Genomic DNA, 17,375 nt, shown 5'->3' on the forward strand with positions numbered 1-17,375 from the left:
CCTGGTTCAGTTGGACTTGACTACTGCAACGCCTTCCTGACAGGACTCCCAGCCTGCACAGTGAAACCCCTTCAGATGATCCAGAACGCGGCGGCGAGCCTGGTCTACAACCAACCCAAAAGGGCACATGTTACTCCGCTGCTCATCCAGTTACACTGGCTACCTATGGCTGCCCGCATAAAATTCAAGGCTCTAACGCTTGCCCACAAAGTAGTCTCCGGTTCTGCTCCCACCTACTTGAATGCCCTCCTCAGACGAACAACGTCTAGCTCTGCAACCAGTACACTCAGGCCAATCCAAACTTTTCTCATCTGTTGTTCCTCGTTGGTGGAACGCACTGCAAGTTCCTACAAGGGCAGGGACATCCCTCTCCATCTTCAAAAAACTCCTGAAGACCCAGCTCTTTAGAGAACATCTCTCATAGCACTACTTACAAATAGTCATACTGATCCTACTTACCACCCGTCTAGAACTGTCACTCAACTGTTTAAAATCAGCACTCAATGATGCACTTATTAGTGGGTTTGAACCAGCAAGACCACTATTGTTCTTCTTAAGTTTACTTATTATATCTTCTTTTTCACCCACTTTTTGTACTAACTACTGCTCCTAGACCGTTTGAGCTATCGACGCGGTTCAAAATCCAAAATTCAGGCCCAAACCGGTGTAGGGAGCTTGTTACTTTCGTGTCGCTGGCCCTTGTCGTTTTCACGTTATTCTCGTTTTTCTGCATTTTTCGGCCCCATTGAAATGAATGGGGGAATGTTCAGGATTCTAATTTCGATTATGACATTACAGCTCTAATTGTTTAAGCTTGCACCTGGAAGAGTTCTAAGCCATCTGGCAATGTCTAATGGGCTGGGCTGGGCTGTCTGTGTATATGAAGGTGTGTGCATGTAACTTTTGACCCGTATGTCCGATTTTTTTTTATAAATGAGGTACCGTTGGAATCCTTGGATGAGGCCGAGTTCCATGCCCCTGATCAAACCCACTCTTGCAGTTCCTCGGAACCGCAATTCTAGTTCTTACTGTACTCTACCTTTTTTAAATTGTCCTATAATTGTTGAGAGAATTGCTTTAAAACTTAAACAACCATGTTGTTAGTCGTTTTGGTAAAAAATGTGTCAGCCTAATGTAATGTAATGTAATGTAATGAATAAGTTTAAGTTCATGTTGTATGTTCATGTTGTTCAATGTACCAGAATAGGTAGGTAGTATAGCCTACAGGAATATTTCCAGAAACAGGCAATAAAGTTACCCTGTTTATTTTGTGTTTTTTCAGTTGTCCTATAGACCCCTTCAATGTTTGTAATCACCCAAAGCCTAGGTTGGGTGTGCGTGCAGCATGGGGTCAGAAAAATGGCGCAGCTAATAGACCGGCATGTTGAGCTGTCAAGGTATGCACTGTTACGTCATTGTTACCCAAGGGCCGCAAACCGTAATTAGTCTTAGCTAATGCAGATTTTCTGCCTGATCCTGAGCTGAACAGTAGTAGGGGGGCCTACAGTGGGCAGTGCTTCGAATTGGCCAGCTTCACTCGCGGTCCGCGCGTGGGATCACGCGGTATCACGCGACTTTAATTTGTATTTTTCCAGTGAGACGCTGCAACAACCCAAACAACCGGTAGATGGCTCAAGTGAGCAGGGTGTCTCGTAAAAAGAAATGGAGCCTGGAAAACCCTACACAGACTTCACTACAGACTTTAGCAGACTGGTTTAGAAATAATGTAATAGCCAGAAATATGCCTGCCCTAATAAAGAAATATTTGGTTAACTGCGAGTGAATCCCGTTTGCAGCCGTAGAGACGCAGGACAAATGAAACATTCTGGTTTTCTCCGAGTGCAACGATGATAGACAGACATCATTTGGACAAAATATAGAGTATTAACCTCTGTTGCTCAGCCAAATGCCTTCCTGTTACGTCCTGGTATCACGGAGTTACGAGCGATAAACGATTTTTGATGGTCACAAGTTTACTTCATTTAGCGATTTTTTTGGATTATTAAAGAGTGTTTTTCATTTAAAGGTTTGACTTCGTGCTTATTCAGAAGAGCATTTAGTGCTCTCCCCAATCCCAGACGTTCACATTGCATGTTTGTTTGTAATGGATGCAACCGCGAGATAGGCTATGCGTTTGACAATAAGTTGTTAACAGAACCAAGACATATAGCCCAGCAGCAATCTAGGGACTGATCGTTATTTATTGAAGGGGCCACCGGAGGAATTTTGAGTGCTTCAGTTGGAAGTTGCATGACCCTCTCTTGCCTGCTAGAAATTGTTCAATGACCCTCCGACAGAATTGTTAAAAAAAGACATGACCCTCCCCTGCCAATTGTCTTCCGCCCGCGCCACAACCACACACTTTGTGATAACATTCTTAAATCAATCTTTCCCGTGAGCTTGCATGCTACCAGTCCTTCCTTTTCAAATGTGTTGCGCCTGTTTGCACAATTTCACAAATAATCATATGTGATTAATAGTATGACAAATAATCCCTGTGCACGGGGACCGAAACAATGCATGCCAACTTTTTCCGTGTTTATCACGTATTTTAACTTTCCCCGCTGTCTTGCCGTTTTAATGTTTTCCCGTAGAATATCCTATATTTTAATACTCTCATAACAGCCCTGCCATCGGGCCTGTCTCTGTGTTGCCCTGTTGCTACCCATTGCCCTTCCAACGAAACAGATGTCTTCAAATCATCGTTTTCCTTGCTTGAAGGCGAACTTAGAGTGATGTTAACCTATTTAAGTTTAACGGCGCGATTGCCGTGAGAGCACGATTCATTGGCGCTTGCATGTTCGGCCTTATGTCTACGTGCGCACCTGAGGCTACTCAGCTGCAAGAGAAATAATTTCCCCTCTTTGTATGTTCACTGCAAGTTGGCCTACCACAACTTACCAACTCTGCACTGTAGACTGGCTATTTATATTTTTCTGTGAAATAAGCAAATGTATTGGTTCAACTTTATGAAGCAGAATTACGCATAGGGTACTTGGAACATAATACATTTGACAAAGGACAGATGAATGTTGCTAGTGACAAAATATTAACTTTCAGTGTTTTACGATGTCTTTGTCATGGGGAAGTGTTTTTCCCCATGCATTTATTCTAGGTTACTGTCAGTGACTGCCGTGAGAGAAGCGGGTTCTGTGTTTCGTTCATGTCAGTGACTGACGCGAGAGAAGCGGGGTCTGTGTTGTGTTGTGTTGCGTTGCGTTAATTTATTTTCATTGGGCATACCGTGCCGTGCCGTCCACAGCTCTTCAGTTCTGACAAAGCCAAAATTACTCCTTTTGAAACAATGAGTGCAGGAAGGGGGGAGGGTGTCCCAAGCAGCTTTCAGCCATAAGGCTACTTTGAGAACATTTCAATTCACCCGACACTAATATTCAAAATGTTGAAAACTATTTCGGCATAGCCTATAAAGCAGTTTAATTAAATGGAATGTTAGTTGTAAATAAACGAGCTACTTGGTGAGGCTTGGCCTCACAGATGCGCTCGTGCCCTAGATGGCAGGAAAAATCTTCAAGATAGGCCTATTAACTAACCACCCGATTCACGTTGGCTGGGGGGAAGGGGGGCCATCAGACAATTGTGCCCAGTTAATCCGGCCCTTCCCCCAAAAAATCACACCTTCCCACCTCTGACAGCTTAAAAGAAGTCAAGAGGACTCCTTACTCACAGACCTATTCACAAACCTGCGGTTTTGAAATCCTATGCAGCTACAGGAGCTTCCAATCGCGAGGAAGCAATTTTGCATTGTAGGCATAACTAACATGCAATAACGCCGCCAACAACAACCAAAACTAGGCTAGTCATTGTCAACATGTAAATTAAATGTAACATTATTGTGAATCAAATTAAAATGTTCTCTTTTGCAAACGTAGGCATAGTAACAGAATAATTTAATAATGTTACAAGATACTACATCAATCCGTATGTTTCATTGGGCTACTAGGCTATTTGTTTTGCCTTGATTCATTTAGGCTAGGCCTTTTTATTCAGGGGCCATATTCACAAAGAATTTTAAGGCTAAAAGTAGCTCCTAACTGGCGAATTTAGGAGCAACTCCTAAAAATAATGGGCGTGTCACTCTTAACTTCAGGACTCCTAATTTTTCACAAAAAGTAATTCACGAAGCATTTTAGACCTAAATGTAGCACCTAAGTCTGGGACAGCTTAAGTCGAGAGGACTCCTAACTCACTAAGACCTATTCATAAACAGCTTTTTTGTGGCAGTTTACGTTGCGATTACGTTTTGAAATAGCCTATGCGCAACAGGAGCTTCCAATCGCAAGGGACAATTTTGCATTCATAAAAGGGATGCAATAACGCCACCAACAACAACCAAAACTACTCATTGTTAACATGTAAATGAAATGTAACGTTTCATTGTGAATCAAATTAAAATGTTCTCCTCTTTGCAAACGTAGCCTAGGGATATGGTGACAGATTCATTTAATAATGTTGCAAAGGTAGGCTACTGCATCAATCCATAGGCCTATGTTTCATTAGGCTACTAAGCTATTTGTTTTGCCTTACTCTTTATTCATTTAGGCTAGGCCTTTTTATTCAGTTATTAATCATCTTCCGTCCTTCGCACTACTTGTGTAGCGCACGCATTCTCCGACCTGTCACCTGTCAGTCATCATCGGAAGAGAGGTGTTTGGAATTCCCGCGTTACAATCGTCAGCCAATCAAGGTGGTCACTTCAGTCAAGCTCGTGCATGAGTAATGACGTCACCCATAGCCACGAAGACTCACTCCTAGTTTAGGAGTTGTCTGAAAGGCTTTGTGAATAACTTTTAAGAGAAAACTCCAATCTAAAATCTTTAAGTGCGATTTAGGAGTAGCCTACTCCTAGTAGTAAGATAAAAGCCTTTGTGAATAGCCTACGACCCCAGTTATTCATCATCTTCCGTCCTTGTGTAGCGCACGCATTCTGAGACCTGTCACTCATCATCGTAAGGGAGGTGTTTGGAATCATGCCCGCGTTACAATCATCAGCCAATCAGCCAATCAAGGTGGTCACGCTTGCCCATTTACCCAAATTAATGGTCGAATATTACTGATGATCATTGTTATTTAAGAACATGCAGTGTGCGTAGGGTACCAAAACATCTTGCTCGTAAAAAAGCATCATAACGCACATTCTGGTGGGTCTGTTATTTACTGTAGGCTGCGCAAACCACATGCCTTTATTTTGGGCAAGCCTGCATTCATTCACTCATTCAACCTGTATTTATTCTCGGAGGGTCATTGAGGGAAGCCCTCATTTTCAATGAAGCCGAAATTACAGAAGCGAAGCAAAGCGCTCCACAAACAAGACAACATTCGAGGCCTTCTGTTGAAGAATTTTATATAAAGCCTGCGCTGACAGTAATCCTCCTGCCCCTGATAGGCCTACCACAGCTGTGGATACATTACATTTACATTACATTACATTTGGCTGACGCTTTTTAACCAAAGCGACTAACAACATGGTAAACAGTAAGTTTTTGAACAATTCTCACAATTTTAGGACAGTTTAAAAAAAAAAACACATTAGAGTACAGTAAGAATAAGTGCGTCGGTGAGTGCTGTATTTTAACAGTTACTTGTCAGTGTAAAACGGCTGGTGAGTGCTAGGATCAGTAAGACTTGTTGTAAGTGTTGCTATGGGAGTAGATGTTCTCTAAAGAGCTGGGTCTTCAGGAGTTTTTTGAACGTGGAAAAGGATGTCCCTGCCCTTGTAGGAACTGGCAGTGTGTTCCACCAACGAGGAACAACAGATGAGAAAAGTTTGGATTGGCTTGAGCGTACCGGTGGTAGAGCTAGACGTCGTTCGTCAGAGGAGCGCAGCGGTCTGGAGGTAGTGTAAGTCTGGATAGTGTGGAGTGTTCAAGTAATAACACAATCCAATGTGTGTCTCAATTGTCCCCCGCTGACCACCTCACACATTTCTCTAGATTTTGCAACGAACTTACATGACACAATGCCATAAAATATTGTAATGAAATGACGTTGGATGAATGTAGCGTTATGACTGACGTATGTGGGGGGAGGGAGCTGAGGGAAGAGTGGGTTGAGTTAATTGATTGCTCGCACCTGACCACTGATGAGCGTGAAGGAGCAGGAACTTTGGAGCAGTGATTATCGTCGAGTTGAAGGAGAGGCATAGTCATAAAAAGAAGAGCACAGAAAGGGTGAGGGGATCGGGGAAGTGGCGTGTGGTTGCTAACGCCGAGCTGCACTCAAGGTTTGGGGGTGGGTGCCGTTCGTATGCTATTTAGGGCTGCCGGCGGCGAAGATAGTTTAGCGGGCTAACCTGTAGATAAGGCCGGGCATAGGAGTGCGTAGGCGTTGCTGCTTCTCAGAAAGAGGTGCTCCGGTTCCGCTATTGTTCGGAGGCCTCACGAGCGCTGGACTGGCGTCTGCTTTCTCCCTGTGCCAACCAGCGCCAAAGCTTAGACCCCGGGGGAGGGTCTCGTATCCCGGGAGAGTTAAGTGTTTATTGACTTTGTGTGTGTGTGTGTGTGTGTGTGTGTGTAACTTATTTTAAACCTGGCAGTATCCGTTTCATGATTGGGTGGGAGGGTTGTGGTGATCTAAAGCCTTATGTTGTAGTCTGATGGCGTCTTTGGTATGAATCTTAAAGTGCAGTGTGAACCTGTGCAGTGCCCTATGGGGGTGGTGTGGGCTATAGCTTTTACCCATTTATTGTGTGTGTGATCTCTTTTGTATGGTCTCTTTATTGCAGTGTCTTCTGTGTAGTAGGCTTCATAGTGGTGTGTTGTTCGCCCAGGTTGATCGCATTTGGTTTTAAGATTTCATGAATCCCAGTCTGACATGTTTGGTAGCTGCATGAATTGTGTTAAATAAAGATTACTGTTTATACATCTGGGCTACTTTTTCTGTAGAGTATTTCTCTAGTCACAACAGTCTAACCTCACATTCTAGGCTTATTACACTGGTGGCAGCGGTGGGATTTGCTTAGTTTCTGTGAACCCTATAAAACCTAGATACTGTTGCAAAAATGTCAGATGGAGAGGATAATGTTGGTCCTCAAGCTGTTGACCGCGCAAGGGGTGTGGAACCATCAAGAGCTACTGCGCGGCCAGTGTTTATGCCAGAGACGTTTACTGGTGTAGGTCGGGAGTGGTCCGATTGGTCAGAGCAATTTGATCTGGCTGCTGATGTAAATAATTGGGATGAACCCTTAAAACTTAAATTTATGTCTCTTCTACTCTCTGGGCGTGCAAGAGATATTTATAGTGGTTTGTCTGGTGATGCCAAAGGAAACTATGCGCTGCTAAAAGCTGCTATGGCTAGATGTTTCGAGCCCTGTGATAGTAGTGATTGGAGTAGGGCTACATTTACAGCTCGCCGACGTATGCATAATGAGACCGCAAGAGAATTCGGAAATGCCCTACGGCGTCTCGCCATTAAAGCTTACCCCACAGCTGATAGCTGCACTCGCGATATGTTGGCAAGAGATCAGTTTCTTACACATTTTGCAACTGGTGACTTCCGTATCAGCCTGCGTAGAGCAAAACCTGATACCCTAGAAGATGCAATTGATCTTGCTTCTGAATTAGAGCTTCTTAGGAATATGGAGCAAACCCATCTGATGCCTGATTCAAAAGTAAGGGGGGTGGTGGTGGAGCATAAACCCAAAAGTGATGAACAAATGCAAATGATGCTAGGAATGGTGGAGGAATTAAGGCAGGAAGTAAAATCTCTCCGTGTAACAGTGAGTAATATGCAACAGTCTATGGCAAACCCTACTCCCACTCAATTTTCCAGGGAGCCTGGACGAGAGCCCAGGAACAGTGGTTCACAAGGGTCCGCAGATCGAGTCAGAGGGGCGGGGGGTGGTTGTTGGGAGTGTGGGTGTACCAGACACATAAAACGAGACTGCCCATATTTGCAGGGAAACTACAGGGGGCAGGCACCGTAGGCCCACTGCCTGCCCCCCGGCGAGTTGGTACATATGCGGCCTCTGCAAGCAACCAGGGTGGCTCCGGATACATCAGAGCCAAAATAGGTGCGTCAGACTCCCTTCTCTTGGTAGATAGTGGGGCAGCATTATCAGTCATACCAAAACAACTTTGGCTTGAGATCACTGAGGGGGGAACAGAACTATCTGGACATCATGGTGACGTGTCTGCAGCTAATGGAGGGTTGATGGGGATTTTGGGAAAATGGCAGACAGTCTGCCAGTTTGACGCTTTGGCATTAATCGCTGAGTTTTTGGTAGCTGATGTGCCTTCCCAGGATATTCTTTTGGGTTTTGACTTCTTGAATAAATATGGTGTCATTGTGGACTTTGGTAAAAAGGAGTGCTGTATAATGGGTAAAATGTTTCCCCTGATTATTCCGGCAGATATTGATAAACCCCGGACTGTGATCGTCTTGGAAGACACTGTAATTCCCCCACGTAGTGAGGCAATCATTGCTGGAAAGGTGGATAATTCCTTCATGACCAGCTGTGAGGGTATGTTGGAACCATCAGACACACTATCAAACCAATGTGATGTAATGATCGCTCGGGTGGTCTGTAGAGTGGAGAGGGGTAGACTGCCGATACGAGTGATTAATGTTACTAAAGATCCCCTTACATTGAAGGAGGGTATGAGGCTGGGAACATTACATACTGACATTGAGGTGAGCTGTAAGGCTGAACATTTGGGCATGGGGGAGGATGAGAAGGGCCCAAAGGAGCCTTGGTCTGTTGACAAGCTTATTGCTCATTTTGGATTACATCAGAAGAATTTTACTCCATCTAATTTAACTGATATCCGTGAGCTGTTACAAAGAAATATGTCTGTGTTTAGTGAGGGGGAGGGGGATTTGGGGAGAACTCACCTGACACTGCACCAGATCGATACAGGGGATGCAAAGCCTGTGAAGTTGCCACCCCGTCGTGTTCCCCTTCATTTACAACATGAGGTGTCTGACCATGTAAAGCAAATGTTGGCAAATAACATAATTCAGCCTTCTCATAGTCCGTGGGCAGCTCCAGTAGTTCTGGTACGTAAGCGTGACGGCGGCCTCCGTTTTTGTGTGGATTATCGGAAGTTAAACGATGTAACCAGGAAAGACGCGTATCCGTTGCCACGCATTGATGATGCCCTTGACAGTCTGAATAAAGCTTGCTGGTTCTCCACGCTTGATTTAGCCAGTGGTTACTGGCAAGTGGAGCTGGATCCTAGGGATAAACATAAAACTGCTTTTATCACTCGGCAAGGCCTGTTTGAATTCAATGTCCTCAGTTTTGGTCTTTGCAATAGTCCTAGTACATTTCAGCGACTGATGGATCTGGTGCTGGCAGATCTTCAGTGGACCACCTGTCTGGTGTACCTGGACGATATCATAATATTTGGACGGACATTTCAGGAACATTTAGGCCGCCTGGACGAAGTTTTAACAAAACTACGCCAGGCTAACCTTAAAGTCAAGCCCAGTAAGTGTAACTTGTTTGCCACTCAGGTGCAGTATTTGGGACATATCATTTCATCAAAGGGGGTGAAGGCTGATCCTGCAAAAGTAGAGGCGGTGCGTCAGTGGCCGGTGCCCAAAAATCAGACAGAGGTCAGGAGCTTTGTGGGGTTAGCCTCGTACTATCGGAGGTTTGTGAAGGGGTTTGCTGAGATTGCTCGCCCCCTGCACCAACTCACTGAGAAAGGCAGGCGTTTTAAATGGACAGACGCATGCCAAACAGCCTTTGAACAGCTCAAATTGAGTTTAATGTCTGCACCTGTTCTTATATACCCTGATCCCTCCAAAACATTCATTTTAGATACGGATGCTAGCGATGCGGGTATCGGGGCTGTATTGTCACAAGAAGAGGGGGGGTGTGAACATGTTATAGCATATGCCAGCAGAGCCCTTACTAAGCAGGAAAGAAAATATGCCACAACCAAGAAGGAGTTGTTAAGTATGGTCACGTTCATCAGGCATTTTAAACATTATCTGTTGGGTAAGGAATTTGTCCTGCGAACAGATCATAATTCCTTGAGGTGGCTGCATAATTTCCAGGGGTTGGAGGGACAGTTAGCCAGGTGGGTAGAGCAGCTAGCAAGCTTTCAGTATAAAATTGTTCATCGCCCTGGACGAGGGCATGCCAATGCTGACGCCCTTTCTAGGCTGCCTGCTTACCTGTCAACTCTAGTGAGCGCCTGTAATAGCTGCAGTGCAAAATGTGCCTCTTAATGTAACTCCAGGGTGGGAAGGGGATGAGTTGGCTCTGGCGCAGCGGGAAGATGCCGAGTTACAAAAGATCATTGCTCTAAAAAAAGAGGGAGTGACTTGTTTGCAACCACCGGATGATTTACAAAAGTATGCACTGGTATGGTCCCAGTTACAAATGCAGGGCTCCCGGTTGGTGAGGTTTCCTCCATCGAACTCGGATGCCGCAAACCAGGTCCAGGTAGTTATTCCTACTGTAATGGTGTCAGAAATTTTAAGACAGTTGCATAATGATATTACGGGTGGACACTTGGGAATACAGAAACTACAAGCAAAAGTGAAAGACCGTTTCTATTGGCTGGGCTGGTTTAGAGATGTAAAGCGATGGTGTCGTGAATGTGTGGATTGTGGGTCCAGAAAAGATGTGGGGAAACAATGGCGGGCTCCACTCCAATCGGTTGTAGCATCAAGCCCATATGAGCGGGTGGCGTTGGACATTTTGGGACCTCTCCCCGAAACCCCCAAAGGAAACAAATACATTATAGTTATTGGGGATTACTTTTCCAAATGGACGGAGGCATTCCCTCTTCCTAATCAGGAAGCTGAGACGGTGGCCAAGTTGTTGGTTGAACAGTGGGTGTGCCGCTTTGGAGCCCCCAGGATAATCCATACTGATCAGGGCCGAAATTTTGAATCCAGGTTATTTAAAGAAGTGTGCCAGTTGCTGAACATTCATAAGACCAGGACATCACCTTATCATCCTCAATCTGATGGAATGGTTGAAAGGTTTAACAGGACACTGGCATCCATGTTGTCTCTATTTGTAGATGATAACCAAGCTAACTGGGATATCCTGTTGCCTTATGTGATGATGGCCTATAGAAGTAGCGTGCACTCCAGTACTGGTTTTACACCCTATAAAGTTGTTTTTGGAAAAGAGATAGTCCTTCCCGTGGATGTTATGCTTAACCTTGCTAATGGGGAAGGATTTTCTTCTGCTTCAGAGTATGTGGCTAGATTGTTGGAGACCTTGTCTACAGTGGTAGAGGCGGTAAAGGGCCATCAGCTCAGAGCCTCTGGGAAGCAGAAGGAAGAATATGACTTCAGAGCACATTTCCAATACTATTCTGAGGGAGAATTGGTGTGGGTCCGGGGGAAAGTTAGGAAAAGGGGGCTCTGTCCAAAATTACAACGAAGGTTTAAGGGGCCTTATAAAGTCACAGAGAGAATAACAGAAGTTCTGTATAGACTGGTGCCTGTTGAGGGGGGGACAGAAATAGTGGTGCACTTCAACCGACTTAAACCATGTCTGTCTTCTGTAACAGAGGTTACCAACCAAGAGGGTGCAGAGAGCCTACGGACAGCTGGCGTCCCACCTAAAGAGACCTGGCTGCAGACCTTAGCTTCTACAGCGGGTCGAGAGAGCGAGGTGGTAGTGCCAGCGGCCAGATCCGAGGTGCCCCCAGTCACACCTACAAGGGGAGCAAGCAGTGTGCCAGGAAGCTGCGCCGCCTCAGTAGGATCACAAGGGCAAAGACACCGGCCGGCTCCGGCCACACAGAATCAAGGTGGTCAGGAATCTTCACACACTGGGACCATGCGAACACCCATGACTAGCCATTCTGAAATGACTGGGGAGACCCAGCAAGGTGCATCGCTATCCAAAGACTCATGCCAAGGACGTTCAAGGAGGGTACCAGTGTGGTCCCTGGACTATGAAATGTTTTGAATTCGACTCGAGGACGAGTCTGTTTTATGGGTGGGGGGAGTGTAATGAAATGACGTTGGATGAATGTAGCGTTATGACTGACGTATGTGGGGGGAGGGAGCTGAGGGAAGAGTGGGTTGAGTTAATTGATTGCTCGCACCTGACCACTGATGAGCGTGAAGGAGCAGGAACTTTGGAGCAGTGATTATCGTCGAGTTGAAGGAGAGGCATAGTCATAAAAAGAAGAGCACAGAAAGGGTGAGGGGATCTGGGAAGTGGCGTGTGGTTGCTAACGCCGAGCTGCACTCAAGGTTTGGGGGTGGGTGCCGTTCGTATGCTATTTAGGGCTGCCGGCGGCGAAGATAGTTTAGCGGGCTAACCTGTAGATAAGGCCGGGCATAGGAGTGCGTAGGCGTTGCTGCTTCTCAGAAAGAGGTGCTCCGGTTCCGCTATTGTTCGGAGGCCTCACGAGCGCTGGACTGGCGTCTGCTTTCTCCCTGTGCCAACCAGCGCCAAAGCTTAGACCCCGGGGGAGGGTCTCGTATCCCGGGAGAGTTAAGTGTTTATTGACTTTGTGTGTGTGTGTGTGTGTGTGTGTGTGTAACTTATTTTAAACCTGGCAGTATCCGTTTCATGATTGGGTGGGAGGGTTGTGGTGATCTAAAGCCTTATGTTGTAGTCTGATGGCGTCTTTGGTATGAATCTTAAAGTGCAGTGTGAACCTGTGCAGTGCCCTATGGGGGTGGTGTGGGCTATAGCTTTTACCCATTTATTGTGTGTGTGATCTCTTTTGTATGGTCTCTTTATTGCAGTGTCTTCTGTGTAGTAGGCTTCATAGTGGTGTGTTGTTCGCCCAGGTTGATCGCATTTGGTTTTAAGATTTCATGAATCCCAGTCTGACATGTTTGGTAGCTGCATGAATTGTGTTAAATAAAGATTACTGTTTATACATCTGGGCTACTTTTTCTGTAGAGTATTTCTCTAGTCACAACAGTCTAACCTCACATTCTAGGCTTATTACAATATGCCAGTTTTAGGACACAGAATAATGTTTGTAATGATACCAGGTAGGCCAGGTATTGTCGAAGGTGCATGGTGAAGTGAAATTCTTACTTTGGAAAACAAACATTTGCCGATATCATCGCCGATCATCAGAATATTGCAACGGATTCTGTGTTCTGGACTGTAGGTAACTTGTTAAGCCAGTGGTTCTCAAACTTTTATTTCATTCCCCACTTTGATCAAGGGGCATGACTGACGATAGTGGAGATAACGTGTTATCCCGAGGCTTTTGCAAGTCAGCATCTTCGACGGTAGTCTATTAAAAATATAAGTTTTCGATGTCCCAAACGGAGAGCCATACTTTATTGTTTTTAACGATCTCTTTGTTACTCACAAAAATGTAGGCATGGGGACATGATGAAGTAGGTTATCCAACTGTCGTGTGTTAAATTATTGTGATTACGAGCCAGTGGTTTTCAAACATTATGCGTGACTCGGACATCTAACAGGCTCATATCGTCCTCGCATTCGCAAAATGAGGACCAGTGTTTTGTCAAATTGCAAATAGCTATTCGTTTTAACTATTTTTTTACAAAAAGCACTTCATACTATCTTAATCTTGGAATATGGGGAGGGAAGTGGCGCGTCTGCAGTCAGCCAAATATGAATGTAATTCTGCGGCATAAAGCAGATGTAATTGTTTATTGTACAGAAAAATAAAAATGGCATGTCAAGCAGTCAATTGACTACATTGCAGTCAAGAAGTAGGCCAAATTAATTTACGAAACCAAAACGTGGGTCATAGTTGTCTAAGCCTCTATTGCGTAGCCTGTTAAAAACGTGGCCAGATAGTATTAAATCGGCAACAACATTGTTTTCTGCAGAAGCCTACCCAAGGCTACAGATTAATTCTGAACAGTTATTTCTCTACTGGCTCAATTATCACACCACTGTTTTGATTTGCGTAGTTGCGTTAACCCCAACACTGACAATAATGTAGACAGCAAATTTCGATTTCGATTTTCGTGTAGTCAAGCCTTAAGCCATACCCAAGTAGCCTAAATCGAGGTAATGTTTAATTATGCCTGATTTATTTTGTTATTGAATTCGTAGGCTGGGATTACTCTCGGCAACAATTATGTAAGGGACGGCAGGCAGAGCGATGTACAGTGGCAGAGCGACGCACAGTGGCTGAAAGTGGTACTAAAGCTTCACGCAGCTTCACGCCACGTAATGCGCGAATGAAGTGGTCATTTGAAAGCGATGCCCACTGTAGACTGCAGTCTGGAGATCACTGGAAGCACAGTCTGAAGTAGTGGGCGATCGTGTAGATCGAGTCGACTCTGATGCAGCAGCTATGCACGATGTACGGCTGCAGAAAGATACGCACCACCCCGTACCACCCACAGGGCAACGGTGCATGTGAAAGGTTTAATCGCACCCTTTTATCTCTGCTGGGTACCATTGAAACGCAGTCCCAGTCTCAGTGGCCCAGCCGGCTACCTGCACTTCTACAGGCCTATAACAATACCACACACGCAAGCACTGGAATGACTCCACATTATGTTGTCTTTGGCCGCCATGCCAGGTTACCAGTGGATATGTTGTATGACGTTGCACCGCCCCAGTGTAGAGATGTGCTAGATGGGTGGGTCAGAAGCCACCATCAGACTCTTCTGCAAGCCTATGAGACTGTCCGTAACAACGCAGAACGCCGCAACCACTGGAACCAGAGGCACTACAATCGGAACACTCGGACCTTGCCACTGTTGCCAGGAGAGAGGGTGTTGATAAAAAACTTCCGTCGCAGGGCTCAAGGTAAACTTGCACCACAGTGGCTCCCAACACCTTTTGTGATCGTCGGACAGCCCCATCGTGACTGGCCAGTGTTCACGATACGGCCAGAGGGTAAAGATGGTCCGTGTCGAACCCTCCATCGCAACAACTTGCGACCATGCCCAGGAGACCCTGTGACGATTGTTAACAGCAAGGAAGGTCACCAAAATGGGTGCCACGAGTACGGGCCAGCCCATCCTCCAGAACCCTTTAGGCCTGCTGCTCCTGTGGTAATCCAACCAGCTGCACCAGCTCAGCTGGACCCTGTACAGACCCCAATGCCAGTGCCAGCCGACATACCACTCAACCCTACAGCGACGTCACCTCTTCCTCTTGCCTCCGCTGCGCCCTCTCATGAAGCCCCTGGCCCAGAGTTGCGAACAGTAGGGACTGGTCAGGATATAATAGCTCCACCACAGACAATAATAGAGCTCTGCCCAGCCCCAGCCCCAGGACATTACCGAAACCCGGAGACACGTGTCCCTAGTCGGTATCCAGCCCGCCACAACCGAGGGAACCCTCCTGCTCGTTACCGACCTTAAAGGTCGCAACAGACCGTGTAACCAACTGAACAATGAGACACTACACCAAACCTGGACTGGACACTTAGTGCTCGGGACGAGCACTATCAAAGGGGGGTGGAAATGTAGCGGGGCTCTACAGTCAAAATGTCGAATGAACTGTCTGGGGGCGGGGTTTGTGCATGTGTGTGTGTATGCTTGTGAGACGTTCCTCCACAGGTGCTGCCGATAATGGAGACAATTGACAAGACCCGTGATTGGTGGCTGGAGGGGATAAAAGCTGACTGGGCCCTCTCATCGGTGCGTTCCCTTTATCTGCAACAGGTGCCCGGATACTTCACGCACCGCAACCCACGAGAGCCGAGACGTCGGGATTACCGCCTCTGACTTCCCAGCTACAACGGCGAATTGACCAAACATCCGCTCGGACACCGTGAGGGACGCGAAAGGATTATCCAACGCACCCGATTCTTCACGTGAAGGAAAGTAATTGTGCCGTTGTCTTTTGAGTGGGTTTTACCCCGCGATTTATTGTGGCTACTTTGCTGATTCACTTCCTCCTCCTCGCAGTTCCTGGTGGAGTGCCGACTGTTGACATTCAAGAAGGAGCATTGGCGACGAGAGGCGCAAGCTACCCTGTTTCAGTGCGAGAGGCAAGGAGGCTGAGGCGGCGGCGACTTCCTGGTTCTGTGTTCCTGGAACTGTGGGCTGGGTCGTGAGTGGCTGCTGGGCTATTCATTCATCCTCTGTACAAACAATTGTGTGTTACTAGGCTGGCTATAGTTAAGATAGAATGTCAGGCTGCTCGCTACAGTTTCTTTAGAAGTGTGTGCAGGGTGGGGGAATCCATTGTGTAAACAGGACTTTAACGTAGTAGCAATTAACTGTGTGTGCGTGTCACCCTTTGGATTAACGTGTTGTGCTAGTTCGATTGAATACTTCTACTATTTACATTTGTGGCTATTCTGCCCTTGTTTTCACAATAGTGTGATCTTTTGTGGGTGCGTGTGATGTGATTTTGTGCACGAGTGTGAATCGCTAGTAATAGGCCTACCTGCGTTAGAGTAACTGTGACTATATGATTTCTCTCCCCTCTAGAGGGCGCCAGATCCTCCACACTGGTTTAAAGCAGTATTGTGTAGCTGCTTGCACTTAACTAGCTGCTATCCCTAGATTTTCCACACTGGTTTGAAGCAGTAGCGTTTAGTCACTTGCACCTAGCTAGCTGCTATCCCTAGATCTTTCATACTGGTTGGAAGTAGTTAACTGGCTACTAGCCCTAGATCTTCCACACTGGTTTTAAACAGTATTTTGTAGCTGCTGACATTTAACTAGCTGCCATCCCTAGATCTCCCACACTGGTTTGAAGTAGTTAACTAGCTACTTTCTCTAGATCTTCCACACTGGTTTGAAGCATCAGGACCTAGTGACTTATACATATATGTATTGTGTGTGTTTTTATATGCCTTTTTTTTAATGTTGTAATAAAACTGAGTTTTATATATATCCAGTGTGTCTGTTGTTGTACCTCAAGGGTCAGTAGCATAATTCCTGCTCCCGTTACACATGTTGTGTGTGATGTCTGTATGCTACTGAGACCTTGAATTTCCCCTTGGGGATCAATAAAGTATCTATCTATCTATCTATTATTGATACAAGGCTAGGTTTTTTTGAGGGAGGGCTTAATAACAGATGTCTTAAATGACTGCGGTACATGCCCTGATAGCATTGAATTAGTGGTAGCTCAGTTTGGGAATCCCTGATCTAGAGCAAAACATTATCCAGGAAGGGGAGAGCAGTCTTAAGAAGGTGAGTATGAATAGGGTCTAGTAGACTAGTTGTAGATTTTGATGAGGAAATTGTGGAGGTGAGATCTAATATGTTGTGTATATGTAAATTAATTAAATGTTGTTCGAGGTCTCATCTGTGATTCTGTTGTTTTCGCTATCTTTCAGCAATGGAGTATGTGTATTTGGTGAAACTGATTGGTTATTGATCTTATCTCTTATTGTTTGACATACAATCATAATACTGACATACAACAATACTGTTGAAAATAACTGTTTTGTGAACTTTATTCAACATAGCCAGTGATTTAGGCAAAATGTATGGTGTTAATTACAGTGAAATATACA

The 17,375-nt window shown here is 45.6% G+C and overlaps 1 protein-coding gene across 2 annotated transcripts; it reads left to right on the top strand.

The window, feature by feature from the left end:
• Positions 1–6,186: 6,186 nt before the first annotated feature.
• Positions 6,187–16,745, top strand: LOC121723285. 2 transcript variants are annotated; one of them, XM_042108856.1, is made up of 3 exons: positions 6,187–8,029; positions 8,369–8,479; positions 11,499–11,524. In XM_042108856.1, the coding sequence occupies exon 1, from the start codon at positions 7,019–7,021 to the stop codon at positions 7,940–7,942; it is 924 nt and encodes a 307-aa protein (XP_041964790.1). In that variant the 5' UTR covers positions 6,187–7,018; the 3' UTR covers positions 7,943–8,029; positions 8,369–8,479; positions 11,499–11,524. The 2 variants fall into 2 exon arrangements, with proteins under 2 accessions (XP_041964790.1, XP_041964789.1); XM_042108855.1 differs by lacking the exon at positions 11,499–11,524 and adding an exon at positions 15,565–16,745 and having other exon boundaries at positions 6,187–8,479.
• Positions 16,746–17,375: the final 630 nt, after the last annotated feature.

The sequence above is a fragment of the Alosa sapidissima genome, chromosome 11, assembly GCF_018492685.1.
Source record: "Alosa sapidissima isolate fAloSap1 chromosome 11, fAloSap1.pri, whole genome shotgun sequence".
Lineage (NCBI taxonomy): Eukaryota > Metazoa > Chordata > Actinopteri > Clupeiformes > Clupeidae > Alosa > Alosa sapidissima.

Coding starts and splice junctions, on each gene's coding strand:
- LOC121723285 (XM_042108855.1), top strand. CDS start 7,019: ATGTCAGATGGAGAGGATAATGTTGGTCCTCAAGCTGTTGACCGCGCA.